The following is a 27,127-nucleotide window of genomic DNA, read 5'->3' as shown; positions in this document are numbered from 1 at the left end:
TCCTTGCTCTCTGCTCTGCCTTCACCCCCAGCCCCCTGCCCAGTTCCCTGGCTCCAGATGAGCCCTGGGGACCCGCAGCAGCAAACACAAGAGGGACAGGCAGGGGCCAGCCCCAGGGAGTGCCGCAGACAACACGGTGACTGTGCACCCTGCACCTGCCCAGGCAGCCCTCCTCTGCCCTTCCTCCTCGCCCCCCACCCCTGCAAACCAGCCTGGTCGCCCTCAGGGGTCTTCCCGGGGCCAGGGCCAGGGCCAGAGAGAGACCCCGAGACCCGGGCAGTGACCAGGAAGGGCCGCTCCCAGGGGCTGGGCTGCAGTCAGGGCCCTGGGCCAGGGCAGCCCAGGAACCACAGCCCAGCAGGTGCAGGGACTGGAGGCAGAGCTGTGCGAGCAGCGCCCCCTGGTGGAAGGAGCCGCAGCGACCGCCGCCCTCACCCAGGGCTCCCAGCCCCAGCTTCTTCCCTGGCTTCTTCCCTCTCCCCTCTGGGATTGTTCTCAGTGGGCGGCAGACCTGGACCTGGCCGCTGCGGGATCCTGCGGTCACCAGGTCTGCAGGCGCCTGTCCTCAGAGGCCCTCAGTTAGGGCTTGGCCATGTGACCTGCCCTCCCCCAACTCACAGGGACCCCCTGGCCTGAATCAGAGAGCTGGAGGGGCCGTGAGGGACTGGGGTCTCCCTCTCCACCTGTTTGCTCCCCTCCCCCATGCCGAGGTCCCCCTCTTCACTAACCTCCCTGGAAGCCCATGAGGGGAGACCTGGACACAACAAGGATCCCCAGGCTACCCCCGCCCGATCTGTCCTTCCACCAGGCTGTCACTGCTATAAAGTCTCCTGCATGAGGAGCCCGTTTTCTCAATGCAGGTGAACTTCAAGGCCACTCCCGGCCAGCTGCTGAGCCCCTTTGGAACTCGCTCCTGCAGACTCAGGACAGGACCCCCGCAACAGAGCAGAGACCCGGCCACAGGGCCAAGGTGCCTGTCTGCCCCTGCCTGCGGCTTCTCCTGGACCTGCTGGCCGCGTGCACCCAGCCGCCCCCTGACGGGGCATCCTGCTTCCCTCCTCCCAGGCCCCTTCCTGCCCTGTTTCCCTGTCCCTGGGCTGCTCCAGCTCCCGGGATGACAGTGCTCAGGAGCCTCTGGATGGGGGATCCTCCCCCTCCCCCGCAAGGGTCTGTGCTTCTGCCTCCCTATAGCCTGTGTGCACCCCTAGGACAGCGACTCAGTTTCCCCCACGTGCTGCATACGGTAGGCGCTCATGACCTGTGTGCGCAGGTGAGCTGAGGTGGGAGGGCTCCTCTGCAGGAGTCTCTAGCGGCAATTCGGACCTCGGCCGCCAGGTGGCGCGGGTGCCTGCGCTCAGGGCCTGGAGGGGGGGATGCTCAGGCAGGCTTGGGGCGCACAGGGCCTGCCCATGGTGGGGGCTGCGGAGCCTCTCTCTTTGCTCTCAGACCAACCACAGGGCCAGGTCGGGGTGGGGGCGCCAGAAAAACGCAGGGGCTGGCAGGTCGACAGGGGCCCTGGTACAGACATGAAGGTGCGGCCAGGAATCAGGGATTAGGAGCCCAAACTGGGAGATCCTCTGGTTGGGGGGGGGGAGTGGGGAGAAAGGAGACAACATGGTGGAGACATCTGAGAGGAAGGATGGGGTGCCAGGGACCCTGAGGGCACTTCCGGCCTGGTCCCCACCTGGGCACTCACAGCTGTAGCTCCTGTCTGAGTTTCCTGTCCAGGCTGTGTGACCCTGGGCAAGTCACCTGCCCTCTCTGTGCCTCCAATTTCTGCTGAGTCCAATGACGATGTTGACAGGACTAACCTTGTCAAGCCATTCACAGATTAAATGAAAAACCACATGAATCCGTGATTAGCATTATGTACTCAGCAAGTAATATGTGATTTAAAAGGTCATCTAGGGATGTGGCTTGCTCAGTCAGAAACGCGGGCAGTTCTAGATCTGGGGGTGGTGAGTTTGAGCCCCACACAGGGCTTAGAGTCTACTTCAAGAAAAAGCAATCTGAAGTTGGTTAACTAAAGTATTAAAAATTAGTGATACAGAGGAAATAAATTGTTCTGTATTATTTTGGGCAGGGAGCTCCTGATGACAAAGCTCATGTTGTACAGGTATGATTGAAAATTGGAGCACATGTTTCCAGAATAATATCTCCCCCCCACCTGTGTGTCCCACAGCCCCTCTGCTCCAGGGCATCCAGTCCTATGTTCTGTGTTTCTCCGAGTTACACTATATCTCTAACTGCTACATTGTTGAATTGGCTACATTGTATCTATGATGTGTCTACACTATCCAACTTGGATCCATCAGTACTTTATGCCCAACTGAGTAACATCAGTGCGAACATGTATCCTGATCTCAGAAATGTCCGCAGTGAGGAAGCCCGAGCCCAAGTGTCCTTGACGAGCAGGTGCCATTAGTCCCCTGCCGTGAGCCCCCTCGGCAGCTGCTGGACCTCAGCCACCTTCCCAGTCATGCCTGCGACTCTCTCCTGGTCTCACTTAAATTGTCCCCGACTCTGTGGCCTTTGTCCCCTCCCCTTCCTGCTCCTGGTTTAAAGCCTAAGTCAGTCTTTACTTGTCCCTCAGATTCCCAGACTGTTCCCTTGACCACTACCTAGTTAAGAGTGCCAGTCCCCGGAAGTGTCCTGTCCCCTCCTTCCCCTGCTGGAAGTTGACCCCCCCCCCCCAGGGGAGGGCTTCTGTCTCCCTCACCGGTGACCCCCATGGGGCCTCAGTCCATAGCAGGGAGTAGGGACTGAGCTGCAAGGGACCTTGGGGGCTCCTGGCTGGCCTGGTTAGGGTCCTGACACCTCCATTTGGGGCCACGGAACTTTCGGAGAATCTGAGGAGAGCTCGAGAGCCCCTTCCTAGAGAAACACTCACATTTGCCAAACCAAACAGGAAGGAAGCCTGTGAACGTGAGGCCATTCCCTTAGAAGTGGGGGTAAGGACTCAAAGCACTAATGACACATCGTGGACAAGCAGTGCCGGGGGCAGACGGTCAAGGTCACCATCCACAGTGTCAGGTGATCTCTCCCTGGGACAGGTGCTGGCTTCCTCTGAGGAGACCCCTGCAGATGCTCCCACTGGCTGTTTCCTGTCAGTTTCTTGATTTTGTTCTGGAAGCTGGGATATCGTCGGGGTGCAGCGGTGGGGCACCGAGCGGTATCTTCTCCATGACCGGGGGAAATTGCACCTGACACAACCCTGCTGGGACGCGGTCCGACCTCTTGTCTGGGTGTCGAGCTGGGGGCTCCGAGTTCGGCTAGATGGGGCCTCCAACCTTCTCCGGGTTTCACAGTTTCTCCAGGCTGGTGACACTTCACAGGACAGGAGGGCCAAGCCCCTTCCTTAGGTACAAGGCCAGCAGACAGCCGCCCGGCAGAGATGCCAGGAAAATGCAGAGCACCGGGACTCCCCGGCAACACTTCCAAATCCCTAAGCATCACCTGGAAGGTTCGCCTTCCAGAAACTAAGAACACCAGAGCCACAGGTGGAGATGGGCCCCGGGGTGGGGCGGGGAGGGGGAGTGGTTTCCAGATGGCCAAGGCAAGAGCTGACCTGCGGCTTGGGGTGCTCCTTGGGGAGCCCAGGGAATAGGACTACGTGTGTTTATTGGAGGCAAAAACTCCACACACGCAAGGCCCTCTCCTTGCCATGCTGCGGCACACATCCTCCATCATGAGGTCGCTGGACGAGGCCCAAAAGGACTGGCCTTGGTTTCTTCTGACTGTGGGGTCAGTGGGGCCCATGGGTCCCTCCTGCCCATCAGGTTCTCAGTGTTCTCCTGTTACGGGGTTTGGAACCAGCTCCCAGTTCTCCGTAAAGATCCAGCTTCTTCCTGAGAGCGTGTCCTCCTGTCCAGACCGCCCCATCCTATGGGGTGCAGACTGGGATGGTTGGACTGGCTGGGGATGTGGGGTGCACGCAGGGGCACCAGCATCTGGGGGAGACCTGACTCTGGCCGGAGCAGGACAGCCATCAGAGGCTCCCGAGAGCTGTGTGTTCAGAGCTCAGATGCCAGGTTCTGGAGCCTCCTTTTCTGGAAGCTGCCATGCCGTCCTCCCCCCGTGGACCTGCAGACCCCCACCTCCCCTGCATGGATTCCCTCCCCATCATTCCCTGCAGAGCGAGGCACTCCCCACAACCATGGCTTCCCGCCCGATCTTTCTCCTGCACAGCAGAGCACCACGGAAACCACATGGACCTCTAGTGACTGGGGCTGGGGGTGGTGAGCTCTCTGCCCACCAGGGAGCTGTGTCCAGGTGGGATGAAATTTTCTAGAAGAATCTGAGTGTGGGAGAAGCCACTCCCACTGTGAGCTGGGCTAAAGGTATTGGTCTGAGTGTGACTCAGCCAGTGCAGGGGGTGGTTGTGGTCAGCAAAGGACCGGTGTGGACCCCAGAGGCTGCAGAGATGCCACCACAGGCTTATGTCCTCTACTCGTGGGTGTGAGATGGGAGAGAGGCTGCCCTGGGTCAGGCCTGGCCTCCCTCGCCCTCAGTGTGGTTTCTCAAGGTCTGCAGTGAACTTGATTCTGGAAATATCAGTGACCTAGGAGGTCTGAGACCAGGGCCTGTCTCTGCCCCATCCCAGCGTCCAGACCAGGGGCTCATCAGATCACCTATGGGTCCTGACTTTGCTCATCTCTGACATGGACAGAAACCCTGAGCCCCACTGCCCCTCACAGGGAATGAGCTTGGGAACCACAGAGACCTAGACACACAGAGGACTGTGACCTGGGCTGTCTTGCTGCACAGGGCAGCGGGAGGGGACAGAGATCAGTATCTGCAGGTGTAGAAAGTCTGGGGGCTGCCCCAGCATGGAGTGTGTCCAGGCTGACCCTCCGGGGTCCCAGCCTGCAGCTGCTGGGGGCTCCCTCCTGGGCCCTGCGCCCCACCCGAAGGTGGGATTTGCACAAGCAAAGAGTTCTCCCCCTGAGAGGGCTCACCCAGGCCTGGAGGGATGGGACAGGGGCACAGCCCACTTGGTCCCCGTCACCCTGAAGGGAGGAGCTGCCCAGATCTGGACTCTATCTGAGGAGTCTCTGCCCACAAGGCTCAAGGACGGCCTGGAGAAGGGCTCTCCCATCACTGGGAGGAGCCTAAGGCTCTCTGCGGTTAAGGCTTTTCCTCTTTTCTAGATTCTGCGCTCTGGTATTTCCTCTGCAACCTCACAGGCCCAGGCGGAGTCAGCAGGGAGGCGGCCGGCCATGGGCGCCTGCTCAGAAGACCCCCACCTGTGCGGGGCCTCCTGGCTCCTGCGATTCACCAGCCTCCTCCTCAGTGAGTGGCCCGGGCCCCCTGGGAGGGAGGCCGCCGGGCGGGCAGGGAGGCAGGAGCTCCCGGGCTGGCTGGGGTCTGTGCTGAAGAACCAGACGGAGCAGCTCCGTGAGGACGGAGCACACGCGGTGCGCTGGGTCAGAGCCCCGGGGTGGACAGAGGGAACAAAGGGAGCTTTGGGCTGAGGCCAGGCTGGGAACCCCGACCCGGCCACCTGGAAGGAATCCGTTCCCCCTCCCAGGGGGGTGAGGCCGGGAGAGCCTGGAGCCTCCTGCGGTGAGGGATGGAGGAGACACAGGAGCGGCTCTGGGGGACCCGGGGTGGGGACGGACATCCCCCCCTGCCGTGCACAGGGGACCGGCAGCCTTGGCAGCTGCCGTGTGCAGGAGGGGCCGACCCAGAGCCCCTGTCTGAGCTGGAGGGGCCGCGCTAGTCTGGCTCCTTGGGCAAGATGAGGCCCCGAATCCAGTGACATTCTGTTTGCAAGGGAAGGAAAGGAGCCCCCAGCATTGAAGGGTCTGCGCCCACCTGCTGTGTGTAGGGGTGAGCCCTGAACCGGAGACTGCTGACCTGGGCTCTCGGTGGGGCAGGCAGGAAGCAGCAGGGGTCCCAAACTGGAACTGGAAACACCCTGCCCCCACAAATGCCAGATTTCCTGGTTCTTACTTCATCAGAGTTTGTCTGCTTTGTGTAACAAATGAAATACGAATAAATGAGAAATTTTGTGTTTGCACTGTGGAAAGTTTTTCCAGCGAGATAAACACAACACCAGGCAACGTGGGTGCAAGGCAAGATTTATTAAAAACGCTCTCCGGCGAAGTTTCAGGGCTCAGGAGAAGGGGAGCCAGGAAAGTGGCGCCGGGAGGAGGTGGGCACCCTCGGGCGAGGTTCTGGAAAGCAGAGTGGCGGAAGTCGCGCCCAAGGCAGGGAGGAGGGGGCTTTTAAGGGGTCTCGAGGGGAGCTCAGGGGTCTTTTGGCAAGTTTCCCTTCCTTGGATATCTCGCCTGCTCGTCGGGGTCCCATTGGTCCACTGGAGCCCGGGGCGGGGGTCTCAGAGTCCTGCTTGTTGTTTGTTCTGCTGTCCGAGCTCAGGGCTTGTGGCGGGAACTTTCGCCATCTTAAGCAGCCCTTTCTGCCAGCCCAACACACTGTTGTGTGTGAGCGCAGCAGCGCCGTCTGAGCTGCAGGGATTCTTGGAAATTCCAGAATTACTCTGTTTGCAAGGGAAGGACAGGAGCCCCAGAATTCAAGGGTCTGCGCCCACCTGCCGTGTGTAGGGGTGAGCCCGGAACGGGAGACTGCTGACCTGGGCTCTCGGTGGGGGTGACTCGAGGTGGGGGAGGGGGGCAGGAGAGAAACAGAGAGGGCTCCGAAAAGGCTCCTCTATCACTGTGTTAACCAGGGCCCCACTTTCTGGTTCTTACTTCGTGGGAGACCAGGTGCTTCTGCGGAACACGTTAAATAAGAACTAGGAGAAAACACTGAGATCCTCGGAACTGAATCCTGAGGAGGGCAGGGCAGGCTGTTACGGTCTGTCATGTTTGGTTCGAGGGAAACACCCCTCCCTGGGCCGCAGGGATTCTAGGACGTTTCTGGAATCAGAGGACATTGGCAAACAGGGTCTTTCCTCATCAGACCATGAGGCGGGCACGGTGCGGGGACCACGGTAACAAGGTGCCGTCCTGTCTGCGTGTGGGCTTCCTCCACTGTCCCTGTTGTACTGAGCCGGAGACCCACCGAAGTTACACAGTGTCGTCCATAAAGGTCGCGGCGGGACGACTGAGAAAGACAGCGAGGAAGGGACTGAGGGAACCGAGGAAGGAGAACGGAGAAAGGGAAAAAAGTTTACGCTGAAGGTGGCAAGTCAAGTTTCATCTAATTTACATAAACCACTGATGTTTTCTGTGTCCTATGCCCTAGGCGTCTGCAGCACTGTGACCCGGAGTCCTGGAGCCCATGAGTCTGCAGCGGAGTTTTCTGGAATCCTTGCTACTCTGAAGGGGATTCAAGGAACTCCTGTGCTGTTTCCAGTGATCAGAAATCCAGAATTTGAGCTGGAGAAGATGTCTTGGGGCGTCGTATCCAGATCCAATTACATAGTCATGCTGCACGTGTTTCCTGGGAGAGATGTTCCACGATGGGTCAACTTCCAGGACAAGTTTGAGAAGCGGGTCCATGTGGTCAACACAACGACCCTGAGGATTGACAACCTGACCCTTGAGGACAGTGGGCTGTACCGGGCTCAAGTTAAACTAACGACAGGAAGACGATATCACCGGGATTTCCACCTGACGGTCTACGGTACGTGGCGGCCCCTCTTCGAGTCCCAGAGCTGACCCCCTTCCTCTGTCCCCGGGAGTGTCCGAGCGCCCCGCTAGCAGGATTCCTTCCAGACCGCAGCCTTCGGACTCGATCTTCTCCCCAGAAATCCGATGCTGTGAGGTCAGCACAAGTGCAGGCAGAGCTGAGACTCACACCAGGGACGGGTCACGTCTGTGCTTCAGGAGGGAACACGGAATGGGGAGAAACGGGGATTTTTCCGTAACACTCATTGTCCCCGTAGGACTCAGGGTCCTTAGTGAGACTCTTACTGTCCAGTGCTGCAGTGGCTGACCACACCACTCCCTGGGGTCCTCCTGGGCTGTAGGGCAGGAATCAGACCCCAGAGCCTCTGCCATGAGGTCCAGGTGTCAGCAGGGCTGTGCTCCTCTCTGCAGGCTCCGGGGAGAATCCACTTCTGCTCCTGTCCCCCCTTCTAGGGGCATCCCTCGATCGTGGCCAATTCCTCCCCCTTCCCAGGTGGCACTGGTGGGGTGAGTCCCTCTGACACCGTGTCCCTCCCACCTCCTCTCCTGCCTCCTCCGACTTGTGAGGACCCTGTGATCACATGGGGCGTGTCCGGGGAATCCAGACCATCTCTAGTTTAGGATCAGCAGTTCTCAGCCTCAGTTACCCTTTGCCCGGGAACCTACGACACCTATGGTCTCTGAGGGTCAGCACGTGGTCATGGTTGGGGGAGACTCGTCACCTAGCAGGATCGGGAATCCTGCGTGTGGTTCTCCCCGCCCCGCCCCCTCGTCCTTCTCAGCCCCAGCCCGAGTCAGCTCACTCACGGACTGCACGGTCCCCCTCTGAACCCCCACGGATGGAGGAGAATTCACAGGGTAACCCTTCCCCAGACCCTCAGGGAGCAGCTCGCTCTGTGTGCACCCCTCCCCCCTGCTCAGGGAGACGTCCTGCCCCAGAGAGAGGGGACTTTGTACCCTCAGGACCTGGAGATCCCCAAGAGTGACTGTCAGTCTGTTCCTTGTCTTCCTGGGTGGACCCCAAGCTCAGGGTATAATCCAACCACACTCAGGGAGGCCATTCCTAAGAGCTACCACTGTGTTGCCCACTATAACCTCTCCTGGCGGAGCCTGGGGCTGACCTCCAGGCTCCCAGTGGGCCAGTGGCCATCTGCACCAGGGGCTTGTGCCATCCCGGGAACCATCCGAACAAGAGAACTAGGGCTGGGGTCTGACCTGGAATATCTTTCCGTCCCTGATTTCTTCTTCTAAGGGACACCGCATCTTCCTCAAATTTATGGGGGTTGGGTAGGTGGGGTCCACATTTTATCTCAGGGGAGATTAGTAAGACGTACTCAGTCTAGAGAAATCACCTAGAGCTGAAAGCAGTGGCTCCTTCCATTTAAGAACATGCTGTATATTTGGGTCAATTCCCTGTTATCTGTAAAACGCCAATCGCCATCCTTAGGGGGAGGAAGCCCAAGCATCAGGGAGAATTCGCAGGAGGAAGCAGGAGCTGTGATGTTCTACACTCACCTGAGACTCTGTCCTCTTGTCCCTCCCTCCCCAGAGCCTGTGCCCCGTCCCTAGATCCGGGACACGGTTCTGTCCCTCACACCAGGCGGGTGCAAATTCACCGTGGAGTGTAACACCAGAGGCACCAGGGAGGACCTGACCGTGTCTTGGGAGAGCGAGGGTGTACTCAGGGACCTGGAGCAGAGACCGGCCCCAGGACCAGCCCCCAACCCCTGGACACTGGCTGTGAACCTGCCCCTGAGCTGGCCCAGCCCCAGCCTCACCTGTGTGGTCAGCAACCAGGTGGACCAGAGAACTGCCACCCTGGACCTTGGGAACGTCTGTGGCCGCGGTGAGTGCACCTGCCAGAGGGGAGGGACTCTCCCGCAGCTCAGTGAGCTCTGGGTCAGGGATCTTGGCTTCTGTCTCCCATCTTTCTGTCACCCCCTGCCACATGGTCGCCCCATCCAGGACTCTGGCAGGAACATCCAACCTGCTTCTGTCCTTTGGTGTCGCTCCCGCGCTGCTCTCCAGCTCTCAGCCCTGCTGGTCCAGGCGGCAGCCAGCAGGTACCTCTCCCCGCCCTCATCCATCATCCTGAGTGTGTCTAGGGTGGCTTTCAGGAAAAGTGAGCTGGGTGTGTCCATGGTCTCTGTCATCTGAGGGGTCTGGCCAGCAACTCACTGCAGGATTCAGGGCTCGGGGCTCCTCTGCCTGATTCTGGTCTCACAGACACACGTCACACCCACCTGCTCACCTGCATTCCCGATGTGTCCCGCTCTCCTCCGCTGTCAGCCTCCGCTCAGGCCCCTCCCTCTGCCCTCAGCCCTTCCAAGTCAGGAGTCCCCCACTCCCCACTTATTCCCATCCAGGGACCCCCTCCCTGCAGCTGGCTCTGGGGGCCTGTGACCCGGGCAGTCCCACAGGGCCGCGTGCTGGGGGCAGTCCCAGCATGAACAGAGTTTGCACAGGGCTCCGCAGTCTCAATGGCTCAGGGCCCTGCAGGAGCTGCTGCTGTCCTGCCCTCACACCTCGTCTCCCCTAAGGAGTGGTCAGTGGCCCCACCCTGGGAGCTGATGCTCTGGCCCAGGATTAGTGTCCTGTGCCGGCTGAACCCCTGGTGGGCAGGGGCCATGTCTGCTGCTCCTTGGAATGCCTGTCCCGGCCTCGGCCTCAGGCCGTTTGCTCACAGTCAGCATCCCTGAGTGAATGAATGACTCGGTTCCTCTTGAGCTCTCTCGTCCCTCAACCCCCTCCTCCACCTGCTGCTGGGGGACCTTCTGCCTCAGTATCCCTCATGCCAGAGGAAGCTCATGGCTCAGGGCCCAGTGGATGCTCCAGAAAGAGGCTCCTTCCTCCCTCTCATCCTCCCACCCAGGTCCTCCTGCCTGGTCCCTCTCTGGCCTGCCCCAGTGGGTGCCAGCAGTTCCCATGGCTGGGGAGTTGTCACAGCCATTCCTGGTCATGGCTCTCCATTCTGGGATGCCTCACCCACTTGAATATCGGGCAATCTCCTACTCCTCCCTCAAGTCCAGGTTTGCCCATCACCTCCTCCCAGAGGCCCTCCCTGATGACCTCGGGACAAGCTGTAGCCTGGTTCTGGCTGGCTGCCCCTGGCATGTGTTAGCCCTCCCCGCTCTGAGGGGCTCGTCAAGGGCGGGCACCATGTCCTGCTGCTCTCAGCACCCGGGCCCCAAGCAGGAGCTCAGGAACGGGCTGAGTGAGAGCCTCTGCCATGCTCCTCCCTCTCGAGCTTCTGACCAGGTCCCTTCAGAGTCTCCATGTGCCTGGCAATGGGCGTCCTCAGTTCCCTGTCACCTTAACCTTCCTCACTCTCTCTCTGCGATGGAAACAGATCCACAAGGACAGACCGATGCTGCCCACTTGCCCGGTATCCTGGCGTCTGTTGTGGTCGTGCTGCTGATCCCCGGAGCTGGAGCTGGGCTGTCCCTTTGGAAGAGATGTGGGGTGAAGAAGCACGTGGAGCCTGGGACAGGCAGGTTGCACTTCTCCTTCCCATGTCCAGACACCCCCCCACCCCCCCACCCCCGTTGAACTCTGGGCTCCTTTTCTCCTGCCTTTTGCTGCTCAGGGATTGTCCCTGCAGGAGGCTGGCAGGTGTGGTCATGGCCATGAGGGTCATGGAGGGGGAGCTTTAGGCTTCCAGGCTGAGACTCAACTTCCATCTGTGTGTGACGCAGGGGCAGGATCGTAGGAGGAGTCCCGGGACCCAGATGGTGGCATCCACTATGCAGAGCTGAGCCAGCAGGAGTCTGGAGACCACAGGGACAAGGTGAAGCTGGGAAAGGAGGCAGCCTGGGTTGTCCCAAGTCCCTCTGTGCCTGGGTGTGTGCCTGTCAGGCCTGGCCTCCCTTGCCCTCAGTGTGGTTTCTCAAGGTCTACAGTGAACTTGATTCTGGAAATATCAGTGACCTAGGAGGTCTGAGACCAGGGCCTTGCTCTGCCCCATCCCAGCGTCCAGACCAGGGGCTCATCAGATCACCTATGGGTCCTGACTTAGACGGTCCGGTCCCCCCTGTCCCCTTCATGTGTACAACATCAAACTGGCTTTCAGACCTCAGCCTCTGGGGCAAACTGTGGTTAATCCCAACATCCCCCCAGGCCCGTCGTGAGCACCCTGATCCGTCAGTCCCGCGCTGAGAGCTCTTTACAGACAACGTGAATTCATAGTCGTCCCTGCTTGCTGAGGGCGGGCTCTGTGACCCGCACTGTTCGGACAGTCTGCTCGCTGCTAACTCAGTGGGTCCTGGTGGACTCTCTGGGGTGGGGGGGATCCTAGAAACTTCTGCTTGGGAATCACAGAGACCTGGACACACAGAGGACTGGTGACCTGGGCTGTCTTGTTGCACGGGGCAGCGGGAGGGGACAGAGATCAGTGTCTGCAGGTATAGAAAGTCCGGGGGCTGCCCCAGCATGGAGTGTGTTCAGGCTGACCCTCCGGGGTCCCGGCCTGCAGCTGCTAGGGGCTCCCTCCTGGGCCCTGGGCCCCACCCGAGGGTGGGGTTTACCGAAGCAAAGATTTCTCCCCCTGAGAGGGCTCACCCAGGCCTGGAGGGATGGGACAGGGGCACAGCCCACTTGGTCCCCGTCACCCTGAAGGGAGGAGCTGCCCAGATCTGGACTCTATCTGAGGAGTCTCTGCCCACAAGGCTCAAGGACGGCCTGGAGAAGGGCTCTCCCATCACTGGGAGGAGCCTAAGGCTCTCTGCGGTTAAGGCTTTTCCTCTTTTCTAGATTCTGCGCTCTGGTATTTCCTCTGCAACCTCACAGGCCCAGGCGGAGTCAGCAGGGAGGCGGCCGGCCATGGGCGCCTGCTCAGAAGACCCCCACCTGTGCGGGGCCTCCTGGCTCCTGCGATTCACCAGCCTCCTCCTCAGTGAGTGGCCCGGGCCCCCTGGGAGGGAGGCCGCCGGGCGGGCAGGGAGGCAGGAGCTCCCGGGCTGGCTGGGGTCTGTGCTGAAGAACCAGACGGAGCAGCTCCGTGAGGACGGAGCACACGCGGTGCGCTGGGTCAGAGCCCCGGGGTGGACAGAGGGAACAAAGGGAGCTTTGGGCTGAGGCCAGGCTGGGAACCCGACCCGGCTGCCTGGCAGCATGAAGGGAACCCCCTTCCCCCAGCCCAGGGCTTTGAGGCCCAGAGAGCCTGGAGCCTCCTGTGGAGAGGATGGAGGAGACACAGGAGTGGCTCTGGGGGACCTGGGGTGGAGATGGGCACCCCCCCTACCGTGCACAGAGGATGCCTGGGACACAGGAGTGGCTTGGGGGACCTGGGGTGGGGATGGGCACCCCTCCCTGCCGTGCACAGAGGATGCAGGGGACACAGGGGTGGTTTGGGGGACCTGGGGTGGGGATGGGCACTCCCCCTGCACCGGCACTCCCCCTGCCTCTACAGCTGCCATGTGCGGGAGGCGCCAACCCAGAGCCCCTGTCTGAGCTGGAGGGGCCGCGCTAGTCTGGCTCCTTGGGCAAGATGAGGTCCCGAATCCAGTGACATTCTGTTTGCAAGGGAAGGAAAGGCGACCCCAGAATTCAAGGGTCTGCGCCCACCTGCCGTGTGTAGGGGTGAGCCCGGATGAGAGCCTGGTGAGGGGTGAGAGTCTCTCACCAGAGACTGCTGCTGACCTGGGCTTTGGGTGGGGCAGGGAGGAAGCAGTGGGGGCCCCAAAAAGGGAACTGGAAACATCCTGCCCCCACAAATGCCGGATTTCCTGGTTTTACTTCATCAGAGTTTGTCTGCTTTGTGTAACAAATGAAATACGAATAAATGAGAAATTTTGTGTTTGCACTGTGGAAAGTTTTTCCGGCGAGATAAACACAACACCAGGCAACGTGGGTGCAAGGCAAGATTTATTAAAAACGCTCTCCGGCGAAGTTTCAGGGCTCAGGAGGAGGGGAGCCAGGAAAGTGGCGCCGGGAGGAGGTGGGCACCCTCGGGCGAGGTTCTGGAAAGCAGAGTGGCGGAAGTCGCGCCCAAGGCAGGGAGGAGGGGGCTTTTAAGGGGTCTCGAGGGGAGCTCAGGGGTCTTTTGGCAAGTTTCCCTTACTCGGATATCTCGCCTGCTCGTCGGGGTCCCATTGGTCCACTGGAGCCTGGGGTAGGGGTCTCAGATTCCTGCTTGGGTCTTTGTTCTCCTGTCCGAGCTCAGGGCTTGTGGCGGGAACTTTCGCCATCTTTAGTAGCCCTTCCTGCCAGCCCAACATTCTGACCTTTTGCTTAATATAATGTTGTCAGGGGCGTTGACTCAGTTCTGGCTACTTCCTGCTGGTGGGGGGCGGGAGCACATCGTCATAGGGGTAGTGGGAAGTGGGCAGGCGAGAGTAGGGCTGGAGGAGGAGTTGATTGACGGACACTCGGGCAAGTTCTTGTAGGCGACCCTGCAAGTACCGGAAAAGACAGGGAGCGACTGAGACTAGAAGGAGGATCATGCATACAGGTCCCGCCAGAGGGAGCAGCCAGGTTCCCCAGGTGTAGGGGACCAGGCCCCAGGAGGACGTGTCTCGCCGCCGTGCTTGGATCCGATCCCTGAGTTCTTTGATCTTGGAAGGAACTATACCTGATTGGTTAACAAAGTAACAACATTCTTCATTTGAGAATAGGCAGGTCCCCCCTTTTTTGGCAGTCAGAAGGTCTAAGGCCCATCGGTTCTGTAGAGCTAAGGCTGCCAGGCTGGTGACTTAGCGTCTGTAGGGCTGTGAGGGAGTCAGCAAGCCGTTCCGTGTCGTCATTCAGGGCTTGGGAGAGTTTGTAATCAAAGTCTATGGATGTTCCGGTTGCCATCCCTGTGGTTACTCCTGCCCCTATTATGAATGGGAGGAAGGCAGCCCTTCCTCCATGGTGTTGGGGGAATAGGATGGATAGCAGCTGGGATTCGGAGTAGATGGTGGTAGAAGGAGAGAGTAGCATGAATATACAGCCCAGGGCGTCATTAGTGGTCAGGCAGCGACAGGTTCCCTGAGGGCACGAGAGAAATATTCCCGAGGGAGCACAGTACGGGAGGGAGGAGTTAGTGATAGGGCAGCTGTGGTGGTGGTGGGGGGGGGGGACACATTAGTAATAGGTATGTTTCCCCCAATGGGGCCGATATGGATCGTATTATTTGTGGCCGTGAAGTTGGGGAGTGGCCAGTCAATAGGGAGGGGTATCCCTACGCTGTCGCTGTCGAGTGAGGTAAGGTAGACAGGATAAAAGAGGCGGGGAAATGGCCGGAGGGCTATGATTTCTAAGAAAGCGCCGGCCGCATAGTAATTCGAATGGGCTTAAGCCCAAAGGCCTGGCGGGGCATAGCCCGGAGTCTGGTGAGAGTGTTGTGCCCAAATTCGAGACCCCCCAAAGACAACCACCAGAGTCCAGAGTCAAAGCCAAACAGCAAGGGTCGTTTAACGAGTTCGAACCTGGACCTCCGCATACTCGTTGCCGGTGACGCTAAGAGGTCCAGAGCTCAGGATCACAGCACTTTTTATACACTATTTGGGGAGGCAGGGACTTAGCATACATCATAGTATCTCGTAACAAATCACTACATACCGCGGGAAAATCAAACAGCAACTCTATAATATGACTGGTGCACTACAGGGCGGGAAAAAGCTGAGAATAGATTATTGGTTAGGTCACAGGGCTGTCGTTCCTCAAACTGCTTGGTTGGCACCACTAGGGTATGTGTCCCCTCAGGATTGGCCGGAGTCTCCCTGTCAAGCCGCGGGGTGCTAGATGGTTATTATCTCCCGTACCCAAAGCTGGGTGGGGGTCCGGGAGCAGTCACTTTGTCACGTCCAATTCTGGGTGGGGGTTTCTCTGGCGCCAGATGGCTGTTACCTCTCAGCCCAGAGCCGGGCGGGGGTCCGGGAGTGGCCACTCTGCTAGGTTCAATTCTGGGCGGGGGTTGTGTGGTTACAGAGGCCCTATAGAAAGCTTGCTGGTAATTTTCCATCTCCTCATGGGTTAGCAAGCAAAGGTACAGAAGCAGAAATAGCGGTTATGGTTATAATTTAGGCATCTCAAGAGCCAGGGGCAGAAGTGTGGGCCAGGAAAGGCAGGTCGCTAGGGTAGGTTTGGTGAGTTGGGCTTTGAGCAGCCCGCTGGCCTTTTCTACCTTACCTGATGACTGTGGGTGGTATCGGATGTGAAGTTTCCAGGTTATGTTGAGGCTCCGCTACCTGTTGGGTTACACTGGAGATGAAGGCGGGTCCGTTGTCCGACTGGAGGGTCCGGGGCAATCCGAACCTCGGGATGATGTGCTCGATGAGTATTGCAGCCACCACGTCCGCTGTTTCCCGAGCTGTGGGGTGTGCCTCGGTCCAGCCTGTGAACGTATCAACCAAGGTTAATAAGTAGCGAAAGGTTTTATGGTGAGGCATGGGAGTGAAGTCCAGTTGCCAGTCTTCCCCGGGCTGATGGCCTCGGAACTGATGGTTAGGCCCTGGTCTGCGGATTCTTCCTTGTGAATTCATGGCGGAACAGGTTTTGCAAGCCCCGTGGACAACTTCGATTACCTTAGATAAGGAAGGATGATAGAACGATGGCTGAAGAAGTTGGTGGAGAGCCCATGGGCCGACATGGAGGGATCGGCGGATGTCAGTAATTAAAGGTGTGCGCCAGATTGCCTGGCAGGGCAATCCTGTCCTGAATGTAGATCCACCCCATATCTCCGATCTTTCCTCCCCAGGACTGGAGGACTTGTGTTTCCTTTGTAGAGTAGGAAGAGGGGTGACTCGATATCCCTTGGCCCCCAGGAAGTTAAGTAGGGTGGAGGTGTCATCCTGGGAGACCGAGAGGGAGGGGCGACAGAGGAGGAGGTCATCCACATACTGTAGTAGAGTGCTGGCCGTAAGGGTGCACTGCTGTGAATCTGTAGCCAAGGCCTGGCCGAAAATGTGGGGGCTGTCCCTGAACCCCTGGGGTAGGACAGTCCAAGTTAGTTGTCCAGAAACGTGTGTGTCGGGATCCTCCCAGGTGAAGGCAAAGAGAAAATAAGAATCAGGGTGCAGGGGGACAGTGAAAAAGGCGTCTTTTAGGTCCAGTACAGTCAAGTGAGAGGTGTTTGGGGGAACGCGAGACAATAGGGTGTAGGGGTTAGGAACGACTGGATGGAGGGGGACCACGGCCTCGTTGATAAGCCTAAGGTCTTGCACCGGTCGATAAGCCCCTGAGGGCCTGCGTACTGGGAGGATGAGGTGTTACGGGGGGAACTGATGGGGACCAGGAGTCCCTGGCGTTTAAGCCGTTCTTAGCCCCCCGCTGTGGGCTAAGGAAATAGGAAACTGAGCTCGAGAGGGAAACTTAGAGTTATCCTTAAGCTGTACTTGAACCGGCGTAAGGTGGGAAGCGATGATGGGCTCCGAGCTGTCCCACACCTGAGGGTCTACAGCAGGTAGGTCACCTGGAGCGGGGGTCGAGGGAGTGGAGAGGTGTAGGATGAGACGGGTTGAGGTGGAGGGAGGAGAAGAAGGTGAGAGACAGACAGTTGCCCTCGGTTTCTGGAGAATGTCCCTGCCCAGTAGAGGGACCGGGCAGGAAGGAATCACTAGGAATGAGTGGGAGAAGGGGAACCCATCCAGGCTACAGGTGAGGGGAAGGGGCACCCTAGGATTGGAGGAGGTCCCATAGATCCCCGTAACAATAATTGGTGAGGTTCGAGGAAGTCCTGAGTCGGAAGGCAGAACAGAGTAGGTAGCCCCCGTGTCCAGCAAAAAAGAGATGGACTTTCCTGCTACCTGGAGCGTAACCCTGGGCTCGGCCTGGGTGAGAGGGGTGGCCGAGTCTGGGCTTCGTCAGTCGTCCTCCAATCCAAGCAGTTGAAAGGCCAGACTTACTGTCTCGGGGATCCCCCACGTTGAGGCGCTGAAGATACCCCGAGGTTAGGGCAGTCGGATTTCCAGTGGCCCCTCAAATGGCATTGAGGGCAAGGCCGAGTTGGTGGCTTCGGATTGGGGCACTGGCGAGCCCAATGTCCCTCGGCCCTGCATTTGAAACAAGCCCCCCGGGGGGGTGCGGTTGGTTGCCCCTCTCTGCTGGCTCCCGGAGCCGGCCGGCCGCAGGGCTGCTACCAAGGCTTGGGTCTGCAACTGAACCTTTTGCTGGAGTCTGGCTTGTCGTTTAAGCTCAGCCGCCTCCTCACGGGAATTAAAGACCTTAAATGCCATTTTCACCAAGTCAGAAATGGGGGTCTGAGGGCCCTCCTCAGCCTTCTTTAACTTTCTCGGTATATCCGGTGCCGATTGAGAGATAAAATGAGTAGCCAGTACTGTGGCCCCCGCAGGAGAGGCGGGGTCCAAGTGAGTGTACTGGGTTAAAGCCTCGGTCAATCGGTTAAGAAACATGGCAGGGTTTTCGTCAGGGGCCTGGACAATCTCCCTAATCTTGTAATTGACGGCCTTATTAGAGGCTGCCCGCATGCCGGCTATGAGACATTGGACCATGCGGTCATGGCGCGGGCGGCCACCTTGGCCATCCTGATCATGCCGACCCGGTTCTACAGCGGGGACTGCCCGGGCTCCAACTGGCATGGCAGCATCAGTGAGCTGGACCTGATCCGCGTGCTCCCGGGCAGCAGCCTGGATGCGTTCCCTCTCCTCTGTGGGGAGGGTGGTGGTCTGGACCACATGTAAATCATGCCAGATGAGGTCATAGGCTTGGGCCAGATATTGGAATTCTTTGATATAGTTATCAGGATTGGCCGAAAAGGAGCCCAAACATTTCTCAATTTGGGAAAGGTCTTGTAGAGAGAAGGTCACATGAACTTGGACAACTCCCTCAGCTCCAGCAACCTCCCTTAGGGGCCAGACTAATCAGGGGAGGGTTTTCGAGCCCTAGTGCGGGTGGAGCCACACAGACACATTCACACAGTCGGGCACTCTTCAGATTCAAACAGGCTGGACACCTCCCCTTTGGGTATCCCTGGCTAATGGGAGGTGATCAGTCTCCCCTTCCATTCTTTACGAGAGGATCTAGCTCAAACAGTAGCCCTGCGGCTGTTACAACAGAATTCAGTGAAGCACAAAAGATGTTTACCAACAGATTTCAAAAGCGTAAACCTAGTTCCTGCGACCAGCGCTCTCGCTCTCGTACTTTATCCCATTCGGTTAACGGTTACCAAAGACTTTGCAAGCGACCTTAAGAATGACCCATGAAAACGCTGAGACACACAATTAACCATCAGTTCTAGTCATCTCTTTGCTAGCGGATTTTAACAAATAACAAGAGCCTATTTGACCTTCAGTAAACTTTGATTGGAGTTTCTCGTTTACTGCGGATAAATTTGTCAGGAGTTGGGATAGGAGTGGGGAGGGGGAGGGGGAGGGGCAGACGAGGGGGCCGGTTCAGAAATCCTGAACTTAAGGGACCTTGGGGTAAGGGATCGCGGTAAGGAGGAGAAGGAGGAGGAACCAGGGGCCCTCTTGTCGGTGGGTGGGTGAAGCTCTCCGGGGGTTCAGAGAGGGGAGACAGGCAGGAGAGGTCCGGGTCTTTGGGAGCAGTGGGTGCAACGTGGGTGCAAGGCAAGATTTATTAAAAACGCTCTCCGGCGAAGTTTCAGGGCTCAGGAGGAGGGGAGCCAGGAAAGTGGCGCCGGGAGGAGGTGGGCACCCTCGGGCGAGGTTCTGGAAAGCAGAGTGGCGGAAGTCGCGCCCAAGGCAGGGAGGAGGGGGCTTTTAAGGGGTCTCGAGGGGAGCTCAGGGGTCTTTTGGCAAGTTTCCCTTACTCGGATATCTCGCCTGCTCGTCGGGGTCCCATTGGTCCACTGGAGCCCGGGGCGGGGGTCTCAGAGTCCTGCTTGTTGTTTGTTCTGCTGTCCGAGCTCAGGGCTTGTGGCGGGAACTTTCGCCATCTTAAGCAGCCCTTTCTGCCAGCCCAACACACTGTTTTGTGTGAGCGCAGCAGCCCCTGTCTGAGCTGCAGGGATTCTTGGAAATTCCAGAATCACAGGGCGTGTGTGAACAGGGCACTGCGTCCGCAGGCAAGGCATGAAGAGCCTTCCCAGAGGGACCTTCCTGTCGGCAACATGTGGTGTTTCTGTTCCTTTCAGTTTCATCAGCGTCGAGACAGACGGGCTATCACACAGTTTCCTACGTAAATGTCTGGGTTGGAAGATGGAGAAAGAAAGTGAGGAAGAAAGAGAGAGAAATGGACAAAATGCTATGTTGATGGTTGAAAGTCAGATTTCATCTAATTTAAATAAACTCGGACTCTCTTGCTCACAGCCACCCGCCCCTGACCTTCTGCCCCTCCTTGGGGTCAGCACCTTCTGCAGATCTGAGCACTGTCGGGTCTTCCTCCTGTCCTGAGTGGGCTTCCAGCTTCTGGGCCGCTCCTCCCCCGCAGCCTGAGGGCTGAGCCTCCTCTGTCCCGGCTCCCCCCTTTCCCGCAGGGGCCGGTTATCCCGTGTAGCCTCGCGTCCCCGCCCTGCCAAAGCCCGCCGAGTACTTCAGTCCCTTCTCCCGGGACAATATTTGGAGAATGAGACCCCAGACCTGCTAAGACTGTTGACCAGAGAGCAGTGCTGGGAGGGAGGAGCCCTGGCTGGGGCAGGGGGAGCAGGGGGAGGGCAGGGCAGCTCCGTGCAGGGGAAGCTCTGGGCTGAGGGAGGGGAAGCTCCAAGTCTGACTCTGACCCGGGTGACCCAGGACAGGTCTTTCTCCCCCTCTCCCTGCCGAGGGAGTCCCTCCTCTGTGAAAGGTCCCCTCTATGGGCCTCCAGCGGTGACACCCTGGGACTGGGGCTCTTCTGCTGCTCGGAACTTTTCATATTTCTACATACATGAGCTTCGCGTGTGTTGATCTAGGGCGGGAGCCAGGTCACACAGGATAGTGTTTTGCTGTCTGTTAATTCATGAGGAGCCACCAGGCTCATTCACAGGAGGAATGTTCCTTAGATATAATGGGACATAATGTTCTCATCAGCCTGGCGAAGGGCAGAAAGCTTGATCGCCGTGTGCCGCTGGGAACCTCAGCATTATTGGGGGGAGAGCGGTTGGGGTCACTCTCAGGAGGCCGATGAGCAGGGTCTGTCCGAGGCTGAGATGGAGCTGCCTTTGGTCTAATAGACCTCTCATGGGTTACCCCAGTGTCTACACAGCCATGCGTGCTGTCCACACACACGTGTGTGAAGCGCATACATGCATGTTGGTCATGTGCTGTTTTACGTGATCACAAAACCAGAATTACACACTCACGTGTGACACGTATGTCTTGGGTGTGAGTCCACACACCCATGGCTGCGGACATGCCCCCCAGCTGACGTCCCTCAGTCCCTGTGTGCAGAGAATCCATCCCAAGCTGCTGGTGTTTGCAGGGACAACATCAATAGAACTGTCCCACGAGGAGGGAGCAAGAGCCCCGTTTAGGCCGTGGCAGCTGTTAAATGAAGCACTTCCATGAGGGTAGACCCTGCAGACTGGTGGCCAGAGGCTGCCCTCTGTCCCTCCCCATGAGGGTCTCTACTCGGGCGCTGCCCACAACACAGCGGCAGACTTCGTCACAGCGAGCAGGAGACAGGGTCACAGCACGACGCGGTCACACTCCTGTCAGACCTGCTGTCCCTGAGGGCCGTCCATCATGTTAACGGTGTTCTGCTCCTTAGAGGGGAGTCCCCAGGAGAGAACCCCCTCCAAGATCTCACACGGTCTGTGGGCACGAGGGGTCTCTGCAGCCCCGTGAGAACCTGCCTCCTGCGGAAATGCTCTCGGTGCTGCCCCCGAAAGGTGCTCGTGCTTCAGATCCGAGATCTCCTGACATTCGTCCTCTCGCTGTCAGGGGTCAGGACACTGCAGATGAGCAAGTTCCTGTGACCTGCTCAAGGGGACACTCCCCTGGGACCAGGAGGGATTCCAGCCTTGCCTCAAACTCATGGCATCTCCTGTGCCCAAGGGGGCACACGGGATGGATTTCAGGAAGATGGGTTCTAGGGTTTCCTCCTTTATTCCTAAAAAAAACCACTCACATTTTCTGCGTCCTATGCCCTAGGTGTCTGCAACACTGTGACCCAGCGTCCTGGAGCCCGTGGGTCAGCCATGGATGATTCTGGAAACCCTGTTACTCTGAAGGGGATTCAAGGAGCTTCTGTGCTGTTTCCAGTGATCAGAAATCCAGAATTACCTCCAGAATCTGAGCTGGAGAATATGTCTTGGGGCGTCGTATCCAGATTCAATTACATAGTCATGCTGTATGTGTTTCCTGGGAGAGATGTTCCAGAATGGGTCAACTTCCAGGACAAGTTCGAGAAGAGGGTCCATGTGCTCAATGCAACGACCCTGAGGATTGACAACCTGACCCTTGAGGACAGTGGGCTGTACAGGGCTCGACAGTCCTATACGAGAGGAAGACAATATGACTGGAATTTCCACCTGATGGTCTACGGTATGTGGCGGACCCTCCCCCTGTACCAGAGCTGACCCCCTTTCTCAGTCCCTGGGAGTGTCCCTGAGCATCCCCTAAAGGATTCCTTCCAGACCACAGCCTTTGGACTCGATCTTCTCCCCTGAAATTACACGTCATGTGGTCACCGGAGAATCCAGACCATCCCTAGTTTACCATCAGCAGGTTCTCAGCCTCAATTCCCCTTTGTCCTGGAACCTATGACATCTTCAGGCTCTAAGGGCCAGCATGTGGCCATGGTTGGGGGACACTTGTCACCTAGCGGGATCCGGAATCCCGCGTGTGGTTCTCCCCGCCCTGTCCCCTCTTCCTTCTCAGTCCAGCCCGAGTCAGCTCACTCACGGACTGCACGGTCCCCCTCTGAACCCCCACGGATGGAGAATTCACAGGGTAGCCCTTCCCCAGACCCTCAGGGAGCAGCTCGCTCTGTGTGCACCCCTCCCCCCTGCACAGGGAGACGTCCTGCCCCAGAGAGAGGGGACTTTGCACCCTCAGGACCTGGAGATCCCCAAGAGTGACTGTCAGTCTGTCCCTTGTCTTCCTGGGTGGACCCCAAGCTCGGTGCCTGTTACAGCCACCTTGGAGTGTGCATACCTTGGAACCACCACTGTGTCCCCCACTGCGGCCTCTTCTGGTGGAGCCTACTGCTGATCTCTGGCTCCCAGAGCTGGCCCGTGGCCATCGGCACCACAGGCTGTGCCATCCTGGGAACCATCCAAGCAGGAGAAACAGGGCCATGGTCTGGACTAGGACAAATCCTGTCCCAACTTCTCCTTTTTTAGGGCATACCCCACTCTCATAGAATTAATGGGTTTCAGCTAGGTGGCTCTAGCATTTATTTTATCAAGGGCAAATTTTAAGACACAGTCTAGTGAAATCTAGGGAAAAAGTGCTCAGTCTAGTGAAATCACATAGAGCTGAACTCAGTGGCTCCTTCCTTACTGACACCTGCTATATATTTGGGTCAATTCCCTGTTATCTGTAAAATGCATTCACTGTCCTAATGGGGAGGAAGTCAGAGCGTCAGGGAGAATCCGCAGGAGGAAGCAGGAGCTGTGATGTTCTACACTCACCTGAGACTCTGTCCTCTTGTCCCTCCCTCCCCAGAGGCTGTGCCCCGTCCCCAGATCCGGGCCATAGATCTGTCCCTCACACCAGGCTGGTGCAACATCACCATGGAGTGTAACACCACGGAAACTAGGGAGGACCTGACCGTGTCCTGGGAGAGCGAGGGTCTCCCCAGGGAGCTGGCGCAGAGACCGGCCCCAGGACCAGCCCCCAACCCCTGGACCCTGGCTGTGAACCTGCCCCTGAGCCGGCCCAGCCCCAGCCTCACCTGTGTGGTCAGCAACCAGGCGGACAAGAAAGCTGCCTCCCAGGACCTTGGGGACGTCTGTGGCCGCGGTGAGTGCACCTGCCAGAGGGGAGGGACTCTCCCGCAGCTCAGGGTGAAGGTTCGCGGCTTCTGTCCCCCATGTTTATGTCACCCCCTGCTGCTTGTCCTGTCCATGACTCTGGCAGGAACATCCAACCTGCGTCTGCTCTTCAGTGTTGTTCCCAGGCTGCTCTCCAGCCCTCAGCCCTGCTGGTCCCGGCAGCACGCAGCAGGTACCTCTCCCCGCCCTCATCCACCCTTCCTTGTGTGCCTAGAGACGTTTTCAGGAAAAGTGAGTTGGGGGCGTCCGGGGTCCGTCACACCCACCTGCTCACCTGCGTTCCCGATGTGTCCCGCTCTCCTCCACTGCCAGCCTCCGCTCAGGCCCCTCCCTCTGCCCTCAGCCCTTCCAAGTCAGGAGTCCCCCACTCCCCACTTACTCCCATCCAGGGACCCCCTCCCTGCAGCTGGCTCTGGGGGCCTGTGACCGGGGCAGTCCCACAGGGCCGCGTGCTGGGGGCAGTCCCAGCATGAACAGAGTTTGCACAGGGCTCCGCAGCCTCGATGGCTCAGGGCCCTGCAGGAGCTGCTGCTGTCCTGCCCTCACACCTCGTCTCCTCTAAGGAGTGGTTAGTGGCCGCACCCTGGGAGCTGATGCTCTGGCCCAGGATTAGTGTCCTGTGCCGGCTGAACCCCTGGAGGGCAGTGGCCATGTCTGCTGCTCCTTGGAATGCCTGTCCCGGCCTCGGCCTCAGGCCCTTTGCTCACAGTTAGTGTGTCCCTGAATGAATGAATGAATGAATGACCTGGTTCCTTGTGAGACCCCCTCCTTCTACCCCTCATCTGCCAGCTGCTGGAGGGCCTACTGTCTTAGTATCCCTCATCCCAGAGGAAGCTCATGGCTCAGGGACCCACTGGACCCTCTGGAAACAGGCTCCTGCCTCCCTCTCATCCTCCCACCCGGCTGCCCCTACACGGTCCCTCTCTGGCATGTCCCAGTGGGTGCCGGCAGCTCTGAGGGCTGCGGACTTGTCACAGCCATTCCTGGTCGTGGGTCTCCATCCTGGGATGCCTCACCCACTCTGAATATCCAGCAATCTCCTACTCCTCCCTCAAGACCAGGCTTGCCCATCACCTCTTCCAGGAGGCCCTCCCTGATGACCTGGGTACAGGCTGTAGCTCTAGTGCCCTGGGATGGCTCTGGCTGGCTGCCCCTGGCATGTGTCAGCCCTCCCCCTGCTGAGGGGCTCCTCAAGGGCGGGCACCATGTCCTGCTCCCCTCAGCACCCTGGCCCCAAGCAGGAGCTCAGGAACCCGCTGAGTGAGAGCCTCTGCTATGCTTCTCCCTCTCGAGCTCCTGACCAGGTCCCTTCAGAGTCTCCATGTGCCTGGCAATGGGCGTCCTCAGTTCTCTGTCGCCTTAACCTTCCTCACTCTCTCTGTGTGATGGAGCAGATCCAACTGGAGAAGCCTCTTCTGTCCACGAGGGAGTCATCCCATGGATTGTTGTTCCTGTGCTGGGGGTCCTCGGAGCTCTACTGTGACTTTATGTGACAAGTAGGAAGAAGATGATGGAGCCTGGGAGAGGCAGGTTGCACTTCTCCATCCCTCACTGGACCCTGGGCTCCTGTCCTGTATCTCTCTGCTCAGGGGATGTCCCTGCAGGAGGCTCGCTGCTGTGGCTGTGGCTGTGGGGGCCGTGGAGGCGAAGGGAGGGGACAGGTTCCCAGGGTCAGAATCAACCTCCATCTGTGTGTGACTCAGGGCAGGATCACAGGAGGAGCCCAGGGACCCTGATTGTGGCATCTAATAGGAAGCAGGAGTCTGGAGACACCGGGGATGCGGATGGGGCAGCCTGGGTTCTCCCAAGTCCCTCTGTGCCCGGGTGCCAATCCCAGTTGCCTGCAGCTTCTGGCCTCCATGCCTCTGTACCCTTTCTGGACAACGCAGTATTAACTTAAAAATTCTCCAGGGGTCCATGGGACCCCAGAAGAGAAAGAGCGTCCGAGTGGGAAAGCGTCTGTTTCGGAGCAACTCCTGCCGTGTGTCTTCCTCAGCCCCAGACCCCCGCACATAGCGGCTGACCCTGGATGGGGGGTCATTCCCAGCACCAGGCACCTTTGTGGTTCTTGCATCCCTACTCAGTGTCCTAGAGTCTCAAGCAGTCCTGACGCCGTGTCCCTGCAGCTCAGGTGAGACCCCACGGGGTAGGGTTCGAGGTCTCTGCACCGGCACCAGCACTGGGACGCCAGGCAAGCTGTGGTCTGTGCCTCTGTGCGCCTGCCGTGACTGGCAGGTTCCCATGAGCTGCTTGTCCGGTTGGTTATTTGCTGGAGCAGCTCACGCGACAACGGGGACTCAGTCCCTTCCAGCCTAGAGCTTGGTTTGCAGGGTGTAACTCAGAACAGCCGGGTGACAGAGGGGCCGAGAATGAGGCATGTGGGGAGGGGTGCGGAGCTGCCTTCCCTCTAGGTGAGCCCTTCCCCCACAGCACCTGTGTGTACTCCCACCCAGAAGCCCTTTGAACCCCGATCTTTTGGGGTTTTCTGGAGACATCGTTACATGGGTACCGCTGGTTAAATCCCTGACCACTGGGGACTGGGGAACTCGTGCTCCATCCCTTCTCCCTCCCCGATGGTCAGTGAGTCGGTCCCTAAGTTCCCACCTGCTAACAGGGTTCACACCTCAGCAGCCGGCCCCTGACCTTGACAGTTTTCCCAAAGTTATGTCATTACCACAACTTCAGGGGCGGCTGTAGGGGCTTGTCGTGAACAACCCGACACCCAATCCACCTTCACGGCTCTGGCCCGATTGCAGGAACTGGGAGCCATCCTGAATATAACAAGACATGCCCCTGGGTTCCCATATAGGACCTGACCAGATTCTGGGGTCTGCGTGCCTGGGATAGTGCAGGAAGACTGACACCTGCTTCTGTTATGAGTCACAAGAGAGGATTACATTATTGTCCAAATAATGACATTGTCTAGGACCCACTCTGAATTTTTTAGTATAATTATAATTAGTTCTTTTTCTCCTCTGGCTTCTGTGACCGCACACTCAGCAGGTGTCCCCAGCGGCTCCTTCTCCGTCTCTCTTTCTGACCCTCCTCCTCTGCTGGTCAGTGCCAGGCCCTCGGTTCTCCCCTGGCCATATTTCCTCCCTCATGGCTCTCAGCAGCCCGGCCATGCTGAGGCAGCTGCTCCAGCCCTGACGGGACCCCCACCCCGACTGCCTGATGAACTTCTGCTCTCAAAGCCAAGTGACCATGCGGAGCACTGAGTGCCCGGCTCCTGCCTCCCCGCCCCCACACCAGCTCCTCCCTGGGCTTTCTCAATACCTGCAGCTCAGGAACGTCACAGCGTCCTACAGCTGCTTCAGCCGAACTCCTGGAAGTCACCTTGCATTCTCTTTGCCTCCCCTCTGGGGTCCGAGCACCAGAGCCCTGGTTCCCAGGTCCCTCCCTTTCTCTCCCATGGCAGGCCTCTCTCCCTGCACCTGCGCCAGGACCTCCTCCGGGAGCTCCCTCATCCTGGTCTGGTCCGTGTTATTTCACCGCATTTAGAAAGTTCTTCAAGTGCTTTGTACATAGTGTTTCCCTATAATTTTCAGTGTTGTTCTTATCCGTGTTTATGCCTTGATCCTCAGTCCTAATGACAATTACGTAGAACTGCAACCTTTGTTCAGACCTCGGTATTCTGCTTCTGGTTGGGGTTGATGTTTCTACATCAACTTTTGATGCTGCTGATTGACCTCCTTCGTCATTGTCGTCGTGCACA

At 58.4% G+C, this 27,127-nt stretch overlaps 1 protein-coding gene across 3 annotated transcripts; it reads left to right on the top strand.

Moving 5' to 3' along the window:
* The first annotated feature begins 5,039 nt into the window (after positions 1-5,039).
* Positions 5,040-27,024, top strand: LOC131814855 (SLAM family member 5-like). 3 transcript variants are annotated; one of them, XM_059146267.1, is made up of 6 exons: positions 11,296-11,382; positions 12,345-12,486; positions 21,566-21,958; positions 23,084-23,380; positions 23,498-23,584; positions 24,807-27,024. In XM_059146267.1, the coding sequence occupies exons 2-6, from the start codon at positions 12,414-12,416 to the stop codon at positions 24,893-24,895; spliced, it is 939 nt and encodes a 312-aa protein (XP_059002250.1). In that variant the 5' UTR covers positions 11,296-11,382; positions 12,345-12,413; the 3' UTR covers positions 24,896-27,024. The 3 variants fall into 3 exon arrangements, with proteins under 3 accessions (XP_059002251.1, XP_059002250.1, XP_059002252.1); XM_059146268.1 differs by lacking the exons at positions 11,296-11,382; positions 12,345-12,486; positions 21,566-21,958 and adding exons at positions 5,040-5,292; positions 7,210-7,590; XM_059146269.1 differs by lacking the exons at positions 11,296-11,382; positions 12,345-12,486 and adding an exon at positions 16,011-16,194.
* Positions 27,025-27,127: the final 103 nt, after the last annotated feature.

This window comes from Mustela lutreola, chromosome 14 (genome assembly GCF_030435805.1).
Source record: "Mustela lutreola isolate mMusLut2 chromosome 14, mMusLut2.pri, whole genome shotgun sequence".
In the NCBI taxonomy this organism is placed as follows: Eukaryota; Metazoa; Chordata; class Mammalia; order Carnivora; family Mustelidae; genus Mustela; species Mustela lutreola.
This window is presented reverse-complemented; position numbering and strand designations above follow the sequence as displayed.

Excerpts from the sequence above, each read along its gene's own strand:
- LOC131814855 (XM_059146267.1), top strand. The coding sequence starts at position 12,414 with ATGGGCGCCTGCTCAGAAGACCCCCACCTGTGCGGGGCCTCCTGGCTC. Across the intron at positions 21,959-23,083 it reads TTTCCACCTGATGGTCTACG|AGGCTGTGCCCCGTCCCCAG; the intron begins GTATGTGGCGGA and ends CTCCCTCCCCAG. Across the intron at positions 23,381-23,497 it reads TGGGGACGTCTGTGGCCGCG|GAACATCCAACCTGCGTCTG; the intron begins GTGAGTGCACCT and ends TGACTCTGGCAG.